Here is a 21,697-nt window from a genome sequence, read left to right as displayed (position 1 = left end):
GCACTTTATAGTGATAATGACCCTCATAAGGGATTTTTGGAGAAGCCCGATATTTAAATAAATATCAACAAAAACAATAAAACTGTTTATTAATAGTTATGCGACCTTTACACAGGAAACAGTTAATGTCTACCATTCTGTTTTGAGATGCTTCTGTGTTTTTGATTTTATGTTGTCTTCTTTTGGCCAAATATAAAGAATCTGTTTAGCTGCACTGAAAAACCATCTAACACTTAAAGCTGACTTATTTATGTATCAAAAAGTTTTGAAAAGTTAGGGTTATGGTTTTTAAAGTTTAAGTTGCGCAATTTGAATGTTCGAATATGAAATAAGATTTGTTTCTCATTACAGGCATGCACACATAATATTTTAGGCTTAAAAAAACTAAACCTTCCTCTAGGCTACAAAGACCTGTGCTGCGGCTGAAAGTGCTTAGGGACTAAATTTGGCTCGGAACGTACTTTGTAATTATTTAAAATCTCCATAAGCTGTGCAGCCTATAATAGGACTGTAAATGAAATTCAGACATGCATTACAACTGTTATTGCATGTGACATACTGCACCAGTTGCACTGCTTACTTTCAACTGCAAGTCTATGGTGGTTCCAGTATGAAGATGTTTTGTTATTTTAACTATTCTGTACCTTCAATTATGAAATTGATTTGTTGAACACTGAAGTGTTTTGAATAAAAATATAGAATTGTACAGTTTATAATAAGTTTATTGCCTGCCCAACTCTGACACTGACACAATATTGTCTCAAAATGAAATCTTCAGAGGCTGTTCATGCTCAACATATAACTATAGGAAACTCATATTTATCAATAATTCTGATAGTAGTAAAATTTATATGCAGGTAGATGTAAATTAACAGATGACTTTCCATACAACGACACTGGATATAGCTACTTTATAGCTAAACTATAACTATTATATTTTATCAAATGAACAAATAATTCCTCATCAAATCCATTATTTTCCACATGTATCAAAAATGTAAGAAACAGCACATTTTGACCTAAACGTCTGACAGTTATGTGTTCTAAAACTCCCTCAAAATATTATATAATTTCATTTATCGTCACCTTAGAATTATAAGGGTCTATCTGACATTTTTGTCCAAATTGAGTTTTTAACATATTCTTATTAAATGACTACTTATTTACATTATGGAATTTTTTTTATAAGTTGTTTACATTTTAAGACTTTTTATTTTAAAAAACAAATGTTACACGCATGCTGTTTGCTATGGAATGCAAAAACTTTGAAGCTCAATATCTCAAAATCAGAATGCAGATAGAACCTTATAATTCCAAGGTGAGGATATCATATTAGGGTGTGACGTGGCGCAGTGGGTAGCACGATCACCTCACAGTCGCTGGTTCGAGCCTCGCCTTTGTCAGATGCCATTTCTGTGTGGAGTTTGCATGTTCTCCCGTTCGTGTGGGTTTCCTCCGGGTGCTTCAGTATCCAAACACATGTGCTCTAGGGGAATTGGGTAAGCTAAATTGTCCGTAGTGTATGTGTGTGAATGAGTGTGTATGGATGTTTCCCAGTGATGGGTTGCAGCTGGAAACCCATCCTGCGTAATATGTGCAGGATAAGTAGGTGGTTCATTCCACTGTGGTGACCCTGGATTAATATAGGGACTAAGCTGAAAATAAAATAAATGAATATTATACAGGACTCTGACTAGGTGGATTCATAGTTTGAAGCCATAAAAAATCTGTGAAAGAAGTCTGTGTCCATTGCCCATTAATAACTACATCTTTTCTGTGAAATCAACTCTTACCATCCAAAATCTGCAGACTGGCTCTCACTTTCAGCAACTACAGAATCAGATAATGTTAAACATTCCACAAGACTGGATTTAAATAAGAATTATTTATTTAGTTGAGTTCCATATAGTAAGACCTGTAGAGTAGGTTACAGGTCTCAGCTGCCTTGCTCCATTCAGGAAGATGTCATCATTTCTTGAACTGGGACACTGGTGAAGGGATAGTGATGTCCTGGCCCTTCTCAAGCTTCTTTTCACAGTCGATCAGGTAGTTGACGCCATCAACCACACACTGAACAAGTTCAACCTGAACGACAATGGCAAATAAAATAGAATTTAATCACTGCCTTTAATATGCTTCATACAAAATAAAGTTATAATATTTGTTTCTTCACAGTTGGATAATTTAAGTACTTTTTAGATACAAAGCTGAGACGTCATTGGAATATTTTCAAGTCACCTATTTAGTATTTCTTTACCATATTAAAAGCACTAATAGGGCTTTGATAATGCCATTATTTAAGGGTGGATGTTTACCTCAGATTTGCCGAGACGGTCAAGATTGGAGATGTCGAAAGTGTCACCCACTGCCGCGGTATCCACACCTCCTGTGCCACGTTTCTGGAGCCTGAGATTGTCCAAAATTTTATTGAGGCGTTTGTCCTATTAAGAAGGATATAACATATTTAAATGAAGGAATTTATCAGTCAGTGGTGAAAAAAGTAGTGAAACAGCTCATTATTCACACACACACACGCACGCACGCGCACACACACACACACACACACACACGCACACGCACACGCACACGCACACGCACGCACACGCACACGCACACGCACGCACACACACACACACACACACACACACACACACACACACACACACACACACACACACACACACACACACACACACACACACACACACACACACACATATACATGTATGTATTCATATTATTTTTTCTTCTGGAGAAGGTCTTATTTGTTTTATTTCAGCTAGAATAAAAGGAGTTTTAATTTTTTTATAAACCATTTTAAGGTCAAAATGATCAGCCCCTTTAAGCAAATTTATTTTTTTCGATAGTCTACAGAACAAACTATCGTTATACAATAACTTGCCTAATTACCCTAACCTGTCTAGTTAACCTAATTAACCTAATTAACCTAGTTAAGCCTTTAAATGTCACTTTAAGCTGTATAGAAGTGTCTTGAAAAAATATCTAGTCAAATATTATTTACTGTAGAAATGTGTTGAACAAATCTTCTCTCCGCTAAACAGAAATAGGATTAAAAATAAACAGGGGTGCTAATAATTCAGGGGGACTAATAATTCTGACTTCAACTTTCAAGTGTCTTGGACAGATGATTTTGCAAGAATCCTGTGTCCAAAGGGCAGATACATTATTGTTTGTTTTGGGTGATCATATTTAAATGAATGTCTTTTTTTCATATGTACAGCTGAAATCAAAATGATTTGCCCTCCTGTGAATTTTTCAAATATTCAATTATTTTCCAAACATTTCCTAAATGATGTTTAAAAAAGCAAGGACATTTTCACAGTAATTCCTATATTTTTTCTTCTAGAGAAACTCTTATTTGTTTTATTTTGGCTAGAATAAAAGTTCTTTAAAAATTTTAATTTTTAAAAACCATTTTAGGGTCAATATTATTAGCCCCCTTAAACAATATTTGTTTTGGATTGTCTGCAGAACAAACCATCATTACAACTATTTGCCTAATTACCATAATTTGCTTAATAAACTTAATCAACTAGTTAAGCCTTTAAATGTCACTTTAAGCTTTATAGAAGTGTCTTGAAAAATATCTAGTTAAATATTATTTATTGTCCCCATGGCAAAGATAAAATAAATCAGTTACTAGAAATTAGTTATTAAAACTATTTAAAATGTGTTGACAAAAAAATCTTCTTTCTATTAAACTATTTATTCTATTTAACTTTTCAATTCAACCCTCTATACAACATATGCATACATGTATATTGTATATGTTATATACATAGATATAATTGTAGCTTATCCTCACACATTTCAGTTGATCCATTTTGACTGGAACAGATTCCGCAGTCTTGGGTTTGAACCAATGTACATTTCACCATATTTACACTGGTGTAGAAGAAATAAATTGATCTATGATTGCAATACCTTGCTTAGGAGGGGCAGACGGACGTGGACTCCGGCTCTCAGACCAGTGCCGAGGTTAGATGGACAGGTCAGGATGTATCCCAAACGTTCATTCCACATAAACTCCCAGCCTCTCTCCTCAATCAGTCTCTCCACCTGGAAGAAACAAATGTCACCAACTGCCCTTATTATGCTGGCTCAGGGAAGCCAATACATTGTTATTCTTTTTACACCTGAAATGGAGTCTAACCTCTTCCTGCACCTTTAAAGCTGGAAACATCAAATCTACTTCCAACCTTTAGGCTGTTGTGACTGCTATATCTTGTCTAACTGATTGGATTTACAGTTTTCCAAGTAATTGAGAACTCCTAACTAATTGAGAAAATGAACCAAGACTATCTATCTGTCTGAAAAATGCAAACAAACAAGCAACTGTGTAGAAATTCCTCTAAAGCACATAACATCTACTCAAAACACCCCAGCAAATGTATAGTAAACTGCCTAACAAGGTTATTTTAATAAATGAAATTTTAAAATATTGGTAAAAAAAAGTTAAGTGAGATAAAATAATAAAATGAACACTACATGAAAACCAAAGCTGAATAAATCTAAAAACAGTCACTTAAAAACTAACTGAAATTAAATAATAATTAGTGTATACATATTCAGAATTAATAAGCAATTGTTCTCTGTCAAAAAGTCTAAACTGTAGCTGTTTAGCAAAAAAACTTGTAAAGGAGCTTTTACAACCAAACATATAGTGCAAAAAACGTAGAAAAAATGTAGACATGTTTAACCAAAAGTTTGTCTGAATTCTTCAAAATTTGTGTGATTTTCAGTTCAGTGTCTTTTCAAATCTTTACTGTATTTTATTTTGACCAATACTAATGTAAGCTATGCAAACATTAAGCTTTGCCCTGGTCATCAACTGGATGAGTTCAATTAACTCTGCTAAACTATAATTACCAAAACTAACACTGAAACTGAATATACTGTATAAAAACTAAATGGGGGGGGGGGGGGGGGGGGGGGGTGACACAGTGGTTAGCACTGTTGCCTCACAGCAAGAAGGTCGCTGGTTCAAATCTTGGCTGGGTCAGTTGGCATTTCTGTGTGGAGTTTGCATGTTCTCCCTGTGTTCACATAGGTTTTCTCTGGGTGCTCCAGTTTCCCCCACACTCCAAACACATGCGCTATAGGTGAATTGGTGAATGTAAAAAAAATCTGAAATAAAAATTACACTTTAAGCTTGCAAAATGCTTAAACAATGTAGAGCTGCATACTGTGAAGGGTTCAAACTTCAAGCGTTTTAAGCTACTTTAAACATCATATGCTTTCTCAAACCAGTGAGTAGGGGTAGAGTTTTGTTATTTCTGCAGAGAATTTTGTAAAAAATCTGTAGATTATGTGGAATGATTTTAGGAGTATCATAACAAAAAACTTGATTTATGAAATAAATAATAATACATTTTTAACTTTTATTTAATGTTCACAATGCAAATACAATTAGATCCACTTATTTGGTAAACAAACCAAGTCTCTCATATAATATATCTACTAAAATACAGAAAATATTACTTTACAAACTGTATTCTAAATAAATCATATGAACATTTTAATAGTACTATAATTATATCACAATAATATTAGTGAAATTAATTTAAAAACTGAATAAATATAAATTTACACATATTTGGACAAGTTAATACATAAGCTCAATGATGGGCTAAAAATCTGCGGAAATCTGCAGATTTCTGCGTGCGCAGATTCTGCGTGGGCCTACCAATGAGTTAACATGAAGTTTGTTTTGATAAGCTTTCTTCATAAGTTTTTATTTAGTTTACAGACAATGTGCATTCTGGTTTTAAATGCTTTGACAATGATACCTCTTTGAGTCCTCTGCAGAACCTCTCAAACACCCTCTGCATGTTTCCACCCTTTTCCATGGAAATAACACGGGTGTGATCCTCCTCGTTGATCCAGATCAAAAATGTCTTTTCATTGTTGTGCCTGGACATGGGGAGAAATTGTTGTTAATATACATTAGGAAAATGTAGCAAAAACACTTTTTGCTTCTTCATTTTTCACTGCAAATGTCAGACGCAAGCTTGTGATTCCATGTTTAGCAGTTGTCATACTGTGAGACACAATGAATCACTGAGTAAAAATAGGCTTTCTGGGAGTGTCGTTATGTAACACACACACATGCACATGCTCTTTATAAGTGCACTCTGGTGATGTAGGCCTCATGCATCATACCAGATGCCTCTGGCATCGGGCCAGTCCCGCGCCATTCCTGCACAAGTCAGCAAGGGGGATACGGGTTTGTCAAACAAGAAGTGGTCCTGGAATTTTTGGTACAGAAAAAAAGAGGGTATAAAGAAAAGCCCGGATGGGTTCAATTAGGAAATATCTCCTGATAATTCATTCAAACTGCACAATGCAGAACTGGACCAACACTATTTAAAAATAAGGTTCTTTACTGGGATTGATGGTTACACAAAGAACTTTAAACATCCATAAAAATGACATTGTCCAATATAGGCTTGTTAATAATGGGAAAAGGTTCTTTAGATTAATGAAACTTTTCCCACTATATTAAAAAAATATATTTCCCAAGTGCAGTTTAACAGAGCAAGAACATTTTTACAAAAACATGTCATGTATGGTCATCATGATAAAAATAAATTAAATTAGTTGGACACTAGAAAACTATTCGAACTGTGAAAATATTTGAAGAATTACAATTTCACAATAATATACAGTTGAAGTCAGAATTATTAGTCCCCCCTTTAATTTTTTTTCTTTTTTGAATATTTGCCAAATAATGTTTAACAGAGCAAGGAAATTTTCATAGTATGACTGATAATATTTTTTTCTTCTGATAAAATGATTAGCCCCTTTAAGCTATATATTTTTACAATAGTCTACACTACAAACCATCATTATAGAATAACTTGCCTAATTACCCTATCCTGCCTAGTAAACATAATTAACCTAGTTAAGCCTTTAAATGTCACTCTAAGCAGAATACTAGTGTCTTGAAAAAATATCTAGTCAAATATTATTTACTGACATCATGGCAAAGATATTGGGGGAAAAAAAAAATAAACAAGGGGGCTAATAATTCTGACTTCAACTGTATACACACATACTACCTGATGTCGCTAATTCAAGTTTTAGAAACAACAAATAATTACTTGACTTCTAGTTGATCGTTTGGTATCAGAAGTGGCTTATATGAAAGGCCTCTAGATTAGATTACTGCAGATTTAAGATAAATCCAACCCCAATCAAACCCTAATCAAACACACCTGAGCTAATCAAGGTCCTGCTGAAGAATTTGCCCTCTCCTGTGGTTTGTAATGTAATGGGCAGCACAAATGTCTTGATACCTCAGGCTGTTGATGTCCACTCTACAGATCTCTACATGCCCCCATACTGAATGTAACCCCAAACCATGACCAAAACTTGACTGCTTTCTGTGAGAATCTTGGCTCCATGCGGGTTCCAATAGATCTTCTGCAGTATTTGTGATGGATGCAGTTCAACAGATGATTCATCAGAAAAATCTAACTTCTGACACTTTTCCAAATGGTTGACTAGAAGTCAAGTTATTATTTATTACTTTTACAACTGAGATTTTTTTTTCAGGTAGTGTATATATTTCATTTTCCAAGAGAAGCTATGTGTAGATTTTGAGGCTTCAGTATAACTAAATATTATTATTTGTACATTTTATTTATATTTCTTTGTTGTTCACATTTCAATGTTCACATAGCATTTTAACGACAACAAAAAAAATCTGGAATACAAAAGTTTATGGGGGACTAGTAAAGGATGTGCTATAGGGAAATGGTATGGTCTAACTGCAGGTTCTTACCAAATCCCACGAGCATCTGGCCAATCTCTAGCCATACCAGATGCGGTGAGGAGAGGAGACACTGGTTTATCAAAGAGGAAGTGCTCCTTTGGTAGGCCATCATAAGACAAGAGCAGTGAGGTTTGTTAGAAAATTATAAAACACAGCTGTGTTTTTGATACTGGGCTAGTGTCTCTAAAGCTAGCTACACAGTACCAGCAAAAATTGATCAGTTGACCGGCTTAAATATAATGTTTTTTGCTGAACGGCCAACATTATAGAGGCCAACAAGTGTTTATGTACAAACAGAAAATGATGCAGTTTTGTAGGACAAACTCAGCATATAAACTAGTACTTTATTTTTGGTTTAATGACTGAACATAAGCCTATTGTTTAACTCAAGCTCAAAATGTTTTCATGTTTTATTCTACAACATAAAATACACCAGTGAAACCCTCTAAAATGCAACTGATTTAAGTTGGCTAAACTTGTTGAGGCGACAGAGTTTAACAAAATAGTCTATGCATATTTAGGCTTCCAAATTCATATAAGTTGTGTTCTGTTTGAATCAGGGATGTTTGTTGGTCTCATCGATTATTTTCCGCATTGATTTAAAAGATAATAGAAACATTCTCTTGTATTTTAACCGAGGGAACCAAGATGATGTAACCAAGATGATGCCAACAGAAATATGTAATCATTGCTGCATCCAAATAATACTAACCACTATAAATTATCATGTAAATTCATGCTGATGTGATATATAAAGCTGTATAATTTGAGGTTCAGTGACCACACCAAGTGTGTTTGCATTTTACTGTGATTTGTTCATTAAATATTAGTGTAAATACCTGCTAGATTTGTTTGTACAGGTATTTGTTTTTCACTGTACATGAGAATGATATACTGCCATAACTTTTAAATGGTTCTGTAAGACACTGCAGCCAATATTCAGAAAAGTGATATATACACTCACCAGTCACTTTATTAGGTAAACCTGTTAAACTGTAAGATATAGCAAATCTCTAATCAGCCAACTGTACTGCAGCAACTCAATACAATCAAACAATAAACTGAAGTTTAAACCAAGACCCAGAATAGGGGACAAAAAGGAGAAACTGTTTTTTGCCTGTTTTGTTGACCGTTCCACGTTTCATGATAGTTTCTGCCTGGTATTTTCTTTGGGGATGACCCCGTATGCTCCTCTATGCTCCTGTCATTATCCTGCCTGTACAACCATCCTCCATATTATTAAAGCTGCACATGGAACCCCACCTCCATTGTCTCCTAAGATCATGACACTAGGAGATCTATATTAACAATCTAAGCCAAATCTACTTTTGCCATTTTTATAATGGGAAAAACAGTCGGCGCACCCATAGTTCAAATGGCTTGTCCTTAGTCTCTTAATGAGTTAGGAGGAGTGTGCTTTGGCTGCAACATGTATTAAACCAATCGTCTCTCACTCTCTTTAACATTGAGTTGCGGTCGCACCATGGCACATTCACTGCTAACATGGCAGACTTTGTAAGTGGAAAAACTAAAAGCTTCACTAGCAATGGAAGCAGATCTGCTCATGCGCGAGGTTAAAGCATGTGAGCAACTCATCTACAGAATCAGCCAGATTCTACCAAAGTCCCCGTGGGTGAACAAGACAAGGGAGGAGATAGCCTTTTTTCAGTTTATGCAGACAATAACAATCCTTACGTTTACGTTCCCCTGCAAAATGTATTTTGAGGTTATGTGTGTGCACTTCTGTTAGTGTGAAGTTTTGTCGTTTTACATGTGTTTCAGTTACAAACAACACTGGACGATCTACATTCTGTGCTGATGACGTTGGCCGCTAATGCTGGGATTGTGCCACCAATCGCTGATTGGCGTAGCGTTTAAAAAGCCAGCTCTAACTGCAATAGCAATCTCTCTCTCGTTCTTACTTTTACTTTCGGCCTTTGTGGTCAACAGGTTTCCATGAGGACAGTCTTTCTTGTGAGGACTTGTCTGGGAGAAAATTTGGTTTTGTTTTGATTTGTGATAAATGCTCTTGTCTAAAATCTATGTGAAATTTAAATGTGTTTGTTTGTGAACTTGTCCAGTTAAGTCGCACGATATACATTTACAACACCTAGATTAACTTGTGTATTATTCCATTAGGTTCAGGAGAGTGTGCTGTTTTGTGTTGTGTAACTCATTTGCATTTACTGTAAAGCCACAGGCAACAAAAACAGCTACACTGTACTCAGACACCAAAATGGGCAGATTCTAGATTATATAATAAGTAATCTAATGGGTATTTTGAGCTGAAACTTTACAGACACATTCTTGCGACACCAAAATCTTATTTTACATCTTGTAAAAGAGGTAAAATAAGTGCTCTTTAAGTTTCCTCAAAATATCAACCTTCCAGCAATATGCCTTAAAACACCTTCTTTTCAGACTAGCTTGCCCATGGGTGCACAAATGGATGTGAAAATATGGATACGAAAACAATACTTATATTTGACAAAAAAAACAAACATGTGTCACACCACATTGCATCGTGTTACAGGGCCCATAGTCTGCAGAAGAGATATCTCTGAATGTACAACATGTCCAAACTTGACACAAGATGGGCTACAGTAGCAGAAGAAAATAACAACCATGTTGTTTGCACAGGTCCACCAAAACTTGTTACAAAGAATCCAGGTGGCTCTGAAGATCAAATGGGGCCTAATAAAATGCTAGACAGGGGTAGCTAATAAATTGGCTGGTGGGTGTATTTGTGGCTGCTTTCTGTTGTCCTTTTCCTACAGTGTTTCAGATGTGTACTTACATCAATCAGCTGCTGCTGCTCTTGTTCAGTCATCTCTGTCAGGCTGTAGTATTTGCCCGCCAGATCATCTTTCAGTCCAGAAAGAGCCTGGACAGTCACACGCTCCACCTCACGGCGTTCAGCTCGGGAGCAGGCAGGTGGCAGACTGAGTCCTCGAATACTGCGGCCTGTGCGCACACGGGATGACAGCACGTATTTCTCGTCGAACATACCATTAGTGATCTGTTCAAAGGACATTGATAGAAACATTCAGTGTTCAGTGTAACTAATTAATATTACAGTTTAGTCATCTTGCATGTGTCCTGAATTTTTGTTAAAGGTCAGTATCAAAGACATCAGAGGCAGTCTTTACCTTGGAGCTGTCCAGGTCTGTTGGGTGCTTCATGGTTTTAGGGTCATAGCCATTGTGCCTGTCCTTAATGACTGGGTCAAAGAGATCAGCAAACACCTGAGAATCACAACCATAGTCAGTCGTAAAGTTAATGTGCTTGTACAGGCGAAAAGTACAGATGCAAAAACCTTCAGTGCCATCTGAAATTTTTCTCAGCCTCTTTTGTTTATTTTCCTATATTTAATTTTTAAGGCAATAAAAAAATCATAATCCATAAACATGAAACTACTGAAACTACATGCAAGAGCCTGAGATAAAAATACTCACTTTAGAAGAAAAATTATAGTTTTTTTTGCAGCTGGTATTATCACATGTGTTATGTCTTGATTATGTTTATGATTATTAACTTTTTCCATGCTCATATTTTATCTTATTCTATTTTATTCCCACTGGTTCATCCTATGGTCCCAGTTACACATCCAGTCTCTGTTCTGTTAATTACATTTTTGTGTATATAAGTTCTTCTGGAGCAGCTCTAGGATTTCACCTATTTAGAGGCTCAGCTTCTCTACTGCTGATATGGTTGTGTACAAATGTAACATCATATTATTGTAAACAAAAACAACATTACTAGATGAATCATTATTCAGTGACATATTTTTGATTGTTATAAAGTGACAGAAAATAACAACACCTTCATTTGTCTAAGAAAGGCATTTAGGAGAATTTCACATCACATTATCTCCTGCCTCAGGTTGACGTAAAAGCAGAACAATCACACCTAAATAGAATAGCAAAAATGTACTAAAAAATAACTTGGTTTACTGTTTTTCATATCAACATTCTTTTGTTATTAAAAAAAATTGAATTATAACTTTTTAAATACATTTTGTTCATGTTTTAAGGTTTTTAAATGACAGACAGGGGGGATATAGCCCACCCGAAAAGGGTCTAGAACTACCCCTGAAGTTCTCTCTTTTTTCAATGTAAGTTACATACAGTATACTGGAGTCTTTTTTAATTCTTTACTCTTTGTTCGCTTCGTGGTTTTGCTATAGATAGCAGTTAGTAATACAGATGCAAACAAAAAGTTCTGATTCTACTAATTTAGGAAGTTTAAACTGTAGCTCGGACAATAGAGTAGGGTGATTGCAATGACAAGGCCATGGGCTTGCTCTAAATAAAATTTCAGCACTGTTGCTCCTCCTAATTTATTAACACTTTTTTGTTGTTATGTTTGTTGTTTTGTTTTCAAGCCACAACTATATCACCCTGCAGCCCAAGACTGCTTACTTGTTGAAGCTAAGCAGGGCTGAGCCTGGTCAATAACTGGAGGGGAGACCACATACGATAACTAGGTTGCTGTTGGAAGTGGTGAGTAATTTTCTAAAAAAGAGGAGTTTTCCTTTAATATGGGGTGGTTGCACCTTATTTTAATGGTCCTCTTTGGGAATTTTGTTGGCTCTAATAGCTTTTGCATTATATGTCAACTAACTGTAATTAGTATTAAAATATTAACAAACTGACACACTTGAAAAGTTACTTTTAAAATGTCTGTTGAAACAAAATAATATTAAGCAGACAGTGTACTAAATTACACCCATTTGACAGAGTTGTAATTGGGGACCATATTTAAGTTTGACATCCACCAAAGCTGTTTTTACACTTGCATTTGTCTCTGGTTTGTACCTCATAGCTCTCTTCATCGCCAGCCACCATACCCACAGTCTTGATGAAGGGATGACCGGGGTTGTCCACTCCAGTCTGAATGCACTGGTCAACACTCCAGTTATTAGGGGTCAGTTTGTCTCTCAGACGACCATAAACAGCAGGGGTCAAAGCTGAAGCCATGCAGTTGTTGTGTTTACGCAGGTCTGGGAAGTCAGCACTTGGAAAAAAACAAAAAGACATTATTTCTACAGTATGTTGTTGTGTTGAAATTCTTATGTCAACTGGAAACTAATTGTTGTATAATGGATAGTGAATCCTTCACCTGGGTGGGTAGAGCTTCGTCTTCTCTCCAGCAGAGACTCCTGACTCTGTCATAATGTAGCTGGAGACCAGGGCACCTGCACCCAGGCTGGCCGCCACCACAGCAGAGTTGCGTCCGGATAACACTCGACTGAACATGCTTGCGGTTGTCACCACTCACTCACCTGAACTTAAAACGAATGTTACATTTAGATAAATATGAGTGTTCAGGTATTTAAAAATATATATTGTAAACATGTAGTAAAATGAATTGGAGTGGACTTTTTATTGTTGTTTTATTGTTTATTGTTTTATTGTGTAATTTTTATTTACTGTTGAACTCACAATTAATAGCCCTAGTGTGATTTTTTTTTTTCTTTTTCAAATATTTCCCAAATCATGTTTAAAAGAGCAAAGAATTTTTCACAGTATTTCCTAAAATATTTTTTCTTATAGAGAAAGTCTTAATTGTTTTATTTCAGTTACAATAAAAGCAATTTTTAAATTATTTAAAACCATTTTAAGTTCAATATTACTAGCCCCTTTAAACTATATATTTTTTCAAAGGTCAACAAAACAAACCATTGTTACAAACTGCTATAATTCCCCTAATTTGCCTAATTAACCTAATTTCTAGTAAAATATTATGTACTGTCATCATGGCAAAGATAAAAGATTAAAACATGCTTGGAAATGTGTCTGTAAAATCTTCTTTCTGTTGAACAGAATTTGGGGGGAAATATATACAGAGTGGCTAGAGGAGAGTGAATATTGTATGTAATATTACATAATGACATACATTTACTAGGGTAAGGATTGAGGTTGGTTTAGTTACGTGCAATTAAGTGGGATATAGATTTTTCTGTGGTAAAGTAGTACTAGCTGGTTTTGCAATTATATAAAATTTGGCTATCACTTTGCAAAAACAAAGAAAAACATGTCTTGAGACTTCAAAAGTGTTCACTGATTAATGAAGCTTATTATAATGTAGTTTAAAAGCATCTATAATTCAAATTATGGATGAAAAAAAACTTACTTGAGTTTTTATTTTTTTCATAGATGGTATATTGACATGAGCGTCACGGTGGTGCAGTGGGTAGCATGATTGCCTCTTGGCAAGAAGGTCACTGGTTCGAGTCTCGGCTTGGTCAATTGGCATTTCTGTGTGGAGTTTGCATGTTTTCCCCGTATTTGCGTGGGTATCCTCTGGGTGAATTGGGTAGGCTAAAATGCGCATAATGTATGAGTGCGAATAAGAGTGTATGGATGTTTCCCAGTGATTGGTTGCAGCTGGAAGGGCATCCACTGTGTAAAACATATACTGGATAAGTTAGTGGTTCATTCCGCTGTGCTGACCCCAGATTAATAAAGGGGCTAAGCCGAAAAGAAAATGAATGAATGAATGAATGAATGAATGAATGAATGAATGAATGAATGGTATATTGACGTAAAATCACACAAACTGTGAAATTTCCCAATAATCTGTGATACTAATTTTATGTATTCAACAAACTAATTTTGTAATAAAAGACTATCACTGAGTGAGTTACATTTTTAGATACTGTATTTTTGCTTCACCTATATAAAGAGGTCCAAACACAGCTGGGGCAGAACATTTGTGCATCTCAGAGAAACAGTGTTTTTGACTAGATCATTTGATTTAGTGATTACTACAGTAAATCATAATAATTAACAAACACAATCATTTAAATCAGCCACCGTGTATGAATCATTTGAATAAATGATTAGTAAATCAACCATTCAGACGTTGACACATTCTTATATATGACAAAAACATACCCAGCAAAATATTATTACATTATTGTAAGTATTGTTAAAAATTCACAACAATATTGAGAAGTAGCCTAAGTTTTATTTAACATGGACATTGTTGAAGTTTGCTAAATTGCTAAATTGAGTCAAAAATAATAGCTTATTGACACCAACAAAAGTCATTAAGTAACATCATCAGGTAAACATCATAATTTGATTTAAAAGCTGTAAACATTTTATTTTGATGGTCCACATTGTACATTTTGTTGATTAATAGTTGCATTGAAACTACATTTGAGTATTAGTAGACTGTCTGCTTAATATCTGTTGATACTGCTCCTTTCAACAGACTTTTAACTGACCATAAGAAACTTTGCAAGTACATGTCAACTTACACCAACACTAACCCTAAATCCATCCTAGCAGTTTATCTATTATCTATTGAGAAGATTGTTGGAAGATTTGGCATAGATGCAATATAACTTAAATTCAACAAAATGCATTACAGGAACCATCAAAATAAAGTGATACCATTTTTTTAAATGAATAAATTCTTGTTCCTCCAGGTTTACTTATGTTTGGTTCACTTAAAAAAAAAGTAAATTCATAAGTAACAAAAAATATTTATTTCTTTATCAATTGTTTGTTCTCATGTTGCTCCAAACCTGTAACTATTTTATTTATCTTCATGACACAAAGCTATTTTTAATGTTCTCTCATCTTTTTGGTCAATCTATTTTTAAAGTTCATCAAGGTTTACTGAAGCTCTATGTGTTCATTGTTTACAGTATATGCAAATAAAAACCTAAGTAATGTTGTGTCTTCTGAATATTTGGATTAAACTTTTCAATTCTGCACACAGTAGATGATTTGTACCAAGCCATTTGTAATGAATGCATAATATTTTGGCTGCATGAACTTTCAATGAATATTTTTTAAATATTTCCCGAATGATGTTTAACAGAGCAAGGAAATTTTCACAGTATGTCTGATAATATTTTTTCTTCTGGAGAAAGTCTTATTTGTTTTATTTAGGCTAGAATAAAAGAATTTTTTTATTTTTTAAGAACCATTTAAAGGTCAAAATTATTAGCCCCTTTAAGCTGATTTTTTTTCGGTAGTCTACAGAACAAATCATCATAATACAATAACTTGCCTAGTTAACCTAATTAACCAAGTGAAGCCTTTAAATGTCACTTTAAGCTGTATAGAAGTGTCTTGAAAAATATATAGTCAAATATTATTTACTGTCATCATGGCAAAGATAAAACAAATCAGTTATTAGAAATAGAAAGAGTTATTAAACTATTATGTTTAGAAATGTGTTGAAAAAAAATCTTCTCTTCGTTAAACAGAAATTGGGGGTAAAAATAAACAGGGGGCTAATAATTCTGACTTCAACTGTATATGAAGGGGTGACACAGTAGCTCAATGGTTAGCATTGCAAGAAAGACGCCGGTTTGAGTCCTGGCTGGGTCAGTTGGCATTTCTGTGTAGCGCTTGCATGTTCCCCCTGTGTTGGCATGGGTTTCCTCCTGGGGCTCCGGTTTCCTCCACAGTCCAAGCACATGCCGTATAGGTGAATCGGATAGGTTAAATTGGTTAAATTGTGAATGACCCCTGATGAATAAAGGGACTAAGCCGAAGGAAAATAAATGAAGATATATGAAACAAAAAATCTTTGTTTGAACAACACGGGGCTGAGTAAATGATAACTGAATTACAATTCTAATCAGACTGCAAACTTTGCTGAAGCTTTTTCAAAGTTTTAAAGCACTTTAGCCGTGAGAAAGTTGTTTGACAACCTTTACGAGCGTCCTCTGTGTCCTGAGATGTAAAACGTTTCCATTGGTCAGTATCCAAATATATATTGGCTTTGAACTTAATGCCAAAGTGATATGTGCTGGCTTATATTTCACATGCTCTGGAATCACACACTGTCGCCTGTGTGTCACGTGCATGTTTCCTTCCTACCTTTATAAAACCTTACACAAAATCGACAGAATGTGTCATCCCTATTATTCTTCTACTATAAATACTCCATTTTATGATCTATGTGAAGAGTTTATTGTCCCAGTGTTCCAGATATTTAAAGTGTACATGCATATACACAAGAAAAGGTCAACCATGACATAGAGTCAGAGTAAAATGTCTAACGCAATAGTGTCAAACCCGTGCTGGCATGTGTTACAAAGATCACATGATGTGGTGAGCAGTCAGAGGGGCTTTCAGTAAGAAAGTGTAGCTGTTCTAGTGTTCTAGTTTCTAGTTTCATGGTGGATTCAGAGAATGTGTTGGTGTAAATTACATGAACCATACAACATCGCAGACATTATATTACAAATGCAAAACAAACCTTATTTTGAACAATTTTAATTATAAACAGCCATTTTGTGTCAAGAAAATCAACCTTATTTTAAACATAATTAAAAACAGTGTATCCCAGCACTGTAGCAACTTTTTCTGCCAATAGATAAAGCTTTCAATACTCTAAAACAAGAGCTTGGTTGTACTGACCTGTAGAATTGAAGGGGTCCCAGGCTCCAGTAGAGCAAGCTGTTCCTGTAGAGTGAGACGACAGCGGGCCTGTGCTCAAAATAAAAGCTCATCTCTCCAGCCAATCCTATTTCATCTGTCACACCACGTCTCCGTGCCCTTGAGCTCTCAGTTTAACCAGTGGAAACCTCCAGTTGCGTGCCAGTCATACTGTACACATATCAGCTCACCTTTCCTTATATTCCCTGAAATTGAGGTACAAAAGTTGTCACAGGGACAGTACCTTTTCATAAGGTACTAATATGTACTATTTGAGAATATGTGTGTTTTAAGTACTAAGGAACTATTATTTACTCGTTAGGGCTAAATAAGGTATAGATGTGAACCTTTTGAAAAGGGACCATCTTAGTGACAAAATTTGTACTTGTTTAAATTAGACCAAATTACATAATGTAGCCATCATAATGTTGCTATTTTTGTTAATATAAGGTAATATTAATATGAGTTTACATCCTCAGATTTGCATGCACATATAAATTCTCACAATTTAGATTTTATGGATACATAAATAAAGCTAATATGTTCAGTTTGGTAATGTGTTTGAAGGATAAAATTAAACTGGTAATTGATTTGCCAGTCCCAGGAGCTTGTGCATTATCTGGTTTAATACCAGAGCCCTGTTGTGCTCATCCCTTTCTTCCTTTACAGGATTATGAAGAGAGAGAGACCTTGAAAGTAGAGCCCGGACACTCACAAGTAGAGCTAGTATAGTCTAGTATAGATAGTCAAACTATCACAAGACAAGTTTGTTTTCAATCAAGAATCATCATTCATCTATAAGCGATATCATCACATGGGCTCAGGACTACTTTGGCAAACCTTTGTAAAGTACCACAATACATAATGATGTATTCTACAATCTACAAATGCTTGTTAAAAATGTACAGTGCCGAAAGGAAGCCCTTTGTTAACAGTGTCCAGAGGCACCATTAACTTCTCTGGGCTCATCCCATCTGGGATGGACCATCTCACAGTGGAAATGTGTACTGTGGTCAGATAAATCAATATTTCGGGTATTTTTGGGGAGGAATAGATGCCGTGTGCTCTGGACCAAAGAAGAAGAGGATCATCCAGATTGTTACCAGCAATAAGTCCTAAAGCCATGGTCAGTCATGGTATGGGGTTGTGTCAGTGTCCTTGGCAAAGGTAACTTGCACTTCTGTGATGTCACCATTAATGTTGAAATTAATTAATTTTGTACATAAATTTTGGAGCACAATATGCTGCATTTTTTAAGGGACACCCATGTATATTTCAACAAGACAATGCAAATCCACATTCTGCACACATTACAAGTCCTGGCTGTGGGGGAACAGGATACAGGTACTTGACTGGCCTGCCTGCAGTCCCGACCTGTCTCCAATAGAGAATGTATGGTACATTTTGAAGCACAAAATCTGGCAACAAATTCCTCGTACTGTTGCCCACCTTATGACATTTGCAGGAAGAAAGGGACAGAATTACACCTGAAACACTTCATCCCTTCGTGTCTTCAGTCCCTAAATGTCTTTTAAGTGTTGTGAAAAGGAATGGCAACATTACAAAGTGGTAAAAGCTTTATTGCTCCAACTTTTTTAAAAGTGTTGCAAGAACCAAAATTGGAATGTGTTTATTTTGAAAACAAAAAACAAAAAAAATAAAATAAAATTAAATTCATGGGAAACACATTAAATAATGTTTGTTGTATCGTGTGCAATGCAATACAATTGAAAGTAAGTTTAGATATCACTTTCTTTTTTTAATTACGCTTTCCATACTGTTACAACTTTTTTTGATTTGGGGTAGTAAATCCACCTCTCACAGACCTTTGCTTTGCAGTATTATATTTGTTCATATACATACATTAGAGTAGTCAGTACCAAAGCCAAATCTGAACCTAATCTAGCAAAAAACTTTTGATAACAGTCCAAAAAAAAAAAGTTAACTTTACATTTATATATATCTGGTAATTCAGAGGAAATAAGGTAAACACTAGACCATCAGAATTTCTCTAAACATTCATGTGTAAAGATAATTCAGTACCCAAAATTGTATTTTGAATACCATCTTTTATTCTCTGTAACTGACAGTAACCACCTCTAAGTGATTTACAAGCTTCTGTCATCTCTCTGCTGGAGTCTTGATCTGTCACTTGAAAACTTCCAGATAACTTACAATGAATTCTTTGGTTTTCATTTTCTCACTGCTATCTTCAGGTTGCATCAAGTATTTTTGAGAGCTTTTTTCATGGAACAGGCCCCTCAAAAACATCCCGCGTGATCCCTGAACTATAAATCTCAGTATTGGATGTATTCTTTGGGATGATTGCCCTGTTGGAATATCCAAAGATTATCAAGCTTAAATCTATGCACCGTAGGCATCACATTTGCCAATTTGGTCTAATACATCAAATAATCTACAATGCCTTTGATAAAGTTAAGATTTTCATTACGTGTTACAGCAAGTAATCTCTATAACATGAATGTTTCACCTCCATGTTTGACATGTTCTTCTACTCATAACATTTGACTTTTTCATTTACCACAAGGCATACTGCAGATCCATGGGTCACATCAATGTTCTTTGTGGTCAAGAGTGCTGTTGAGTGTGGTGTCCCAACATAAAGGTCACTCTTTAAAGTACAATTCTCACTATTCACTGCTTATTAACCGTTATAAAATAGAAATTTAGTTTAGGTATTGGTTAGGATTAGATTTGTAGAATAAAATCATGAATATGTACTTTATTAGCACTAATAAACAGCCTATATTGTAACAATAGGCAGGTAATAATAAGCCACTATTAATAGTGAGAATTGACGTTTAACCTAATGTGTAACCATTTTATTGTCCATACAGTATGTGACACCTGCTTTGATATGGCCATATCCACGACTTTGTTATAGCTCATACATGGAGAAAATTAATTATACTAATTAAGTTTTGTTTTAACTTCAAAAGATACACACTTTTGCGCGCTACCTAACACAGTACAATTAAATAAATGACCTAAACCAGCAAATTTCAGTACGGTTAGAATAATTATGACAGAAACCTATTACAAAAATATTATCAAACTGTTACAGATGCAATAAAATAAAAATCACTGGATCTTCAGAAAAGCTGATATTTACTGATTGTTAGAGGTGGTTAAATTACGCCAATGGCAATGGTACAGTAGTAGCTGTAAACAACAAGACCAGTGCCACTGCCTTCGTGGTGGTTTCAAGACAACAATACAACATGAAACCTGTTTGTTTGTTTGTTTGTTTGTTTTTTTGTTTGTTTGTTTGTTTGTTTGTTTGTTTGTTTGTTTGTTTGTTTGTTTGTGACCAAAGTAGGGGAGTATTTCAGTTTTCTATGGTAACTTTGGGTTGATATACTGTGGGGGAAATACACATTCAACATGTCACCATTCTTCTCAGAAAACATATTTCTAAAGGTGCTGTTGACTTGAAATTTTCACCAGATGTTGATAACATTCAAAGAAATACATATACGAACAGAAAAAAATGATTAGTTTACAAATTAAGTTATGTGTAATAAAATGAAATGATGCAGGAAAAAAAGTATTGAACACATAAAGAAAGGAAGTTGTAGAAAGGCAGTGAAAGCCCAGACAGCAGCTGAAATCTCTCAGAAATTATTCAGCAACGCTTTACCCTTCGACAGAATCATCCTCTGTTGAAGTCTGTGACAAACACACACCTGAGCAATGCATGTTCTTCATTCAATTCATGTTCTTTAGCAATGCTGACTTCATTCTCATTATGAGAGTGGTCTTTAAGCAGCCATTACCAAAAAAGCCTAAACTTAGTCAAACAGTCAAAACTTTTCCTTTTTTACTTACCTATTAAATACAGTGGGAGAAATATGTCAACATGATTCAACACATCATGTTTTTTTCATTAGAACAAAGGACCAACAAATTTCCAAAGGACCTGTTGACATGGAATTGAACTAGATTTTGGTAAAACCCAAACATTAAAATTAAACAAACAAAAAATAAAACCCTAAAAAAATGTTGTGTAATAACAATGAAATGTCACAAGGAGAATGTACTGTAACTACTGAAATGTATTTAATACTTTATATAAAAGGCTTTTTGTTGATGGCAGCTTATCAGAGGGGGAAAGCCCCACCCATCTCTCCCTCATTGGCATAAACAGCCCTGAGTGAGAAGCAGCCGTCCACCATTAGAGTTTTCATTAATGTTGCATTATATATGCATTATAAATATTAGGTTTTAGAATGCACAAATGAACACCATATGCTACATAGACTACCTTCTTCTGAGACACTTCTTTTGACATTTTCACAGAATTTGCTGCTATGCCCACCTATAGGCTTCCGCTATGCCCACCTGTAGCTCCGCCCTCTCTTGAAAAGAGCACAATCTCATTTCAATTTAAAGTGAAAGCCTAAAAGATGCAGTTTCAAGTTCATAAAGATTATTTGTGGGATATTTTAGGCTGAAACTTCACATACACACT

The 21,697-nt window shown here is 35.1% G+C and overlaps 1 protein-coding gene across 2 annotated transcripts; it reads right to left on the bottom strand.

The window, feature by feature from the left end:
- Positions 1 to 1,870: 1,870 nt before the first annotated feature.
- ckmt2b (creatine kinase, mitochondrial 2b (sarcomeric)) lies at positions 1,871 to 17,296 on the bottom strand. 2 transcript variants are annotated; one of them, XM_056458500.1, is made up of 10 exons: positions 17,188 to 17,296; positions 12,920 to 13,087; positions 12,616 to 12,814; positions 10,948 to 11,043; positions 10,596 to 10,817; positions 6,184 to 6,269; positions 5,811 to 5,934; positions 3,946 to 4,080; positions 2,316 to 2,441; positions 1,871 to 2,085 (listed from the first exon to the last, which is right to left on the bottom strand). In XM_056458500.1, exons 2-10 carry the CDS (start codon positions 13,054 to 13,056, stop codon positions 1,969 to 1,971), a joined length of 1,242 nt encoding a protein of 413 aa, XP_056314475.1. In that variant the 5' UTR covers positions 13,057 to 13,087; positions 17,188 to 17,296; the 3' UTR covers positions 1,871 to 1,968. The 2 variants fall into 2 exon arrangements, with proteins under 2 accessions (XP_056314475.1, XP_056314476.1); XM_056458501.1 differs by having other exon boundaries at positions 12,920 to 13,082; positions 17,188 to 17,293.
- Between the last annotated feature and the right edge of the window lie 4,401 nt (positions 17,297 to 21,697).

The sequence above is a fragment of the Danio aesculapii genome, chromosome 5 (genome assembly GCF_903798145.1).
Source record: "Danio aesculapii chromosome 5, fDanAes4.1, whole genome shotgun sequence".
NCBI lineage: Eukaryota > Metazoa > Chordata > Actinopteri > Cypriniformes > Danionidae > Danio > Danio aesculapii.
The sequence above is the reverse complement of the archived record's forward strand: the minus strand, read 5'-3'. Positions and strand labels throughout refer to the sequence as shown.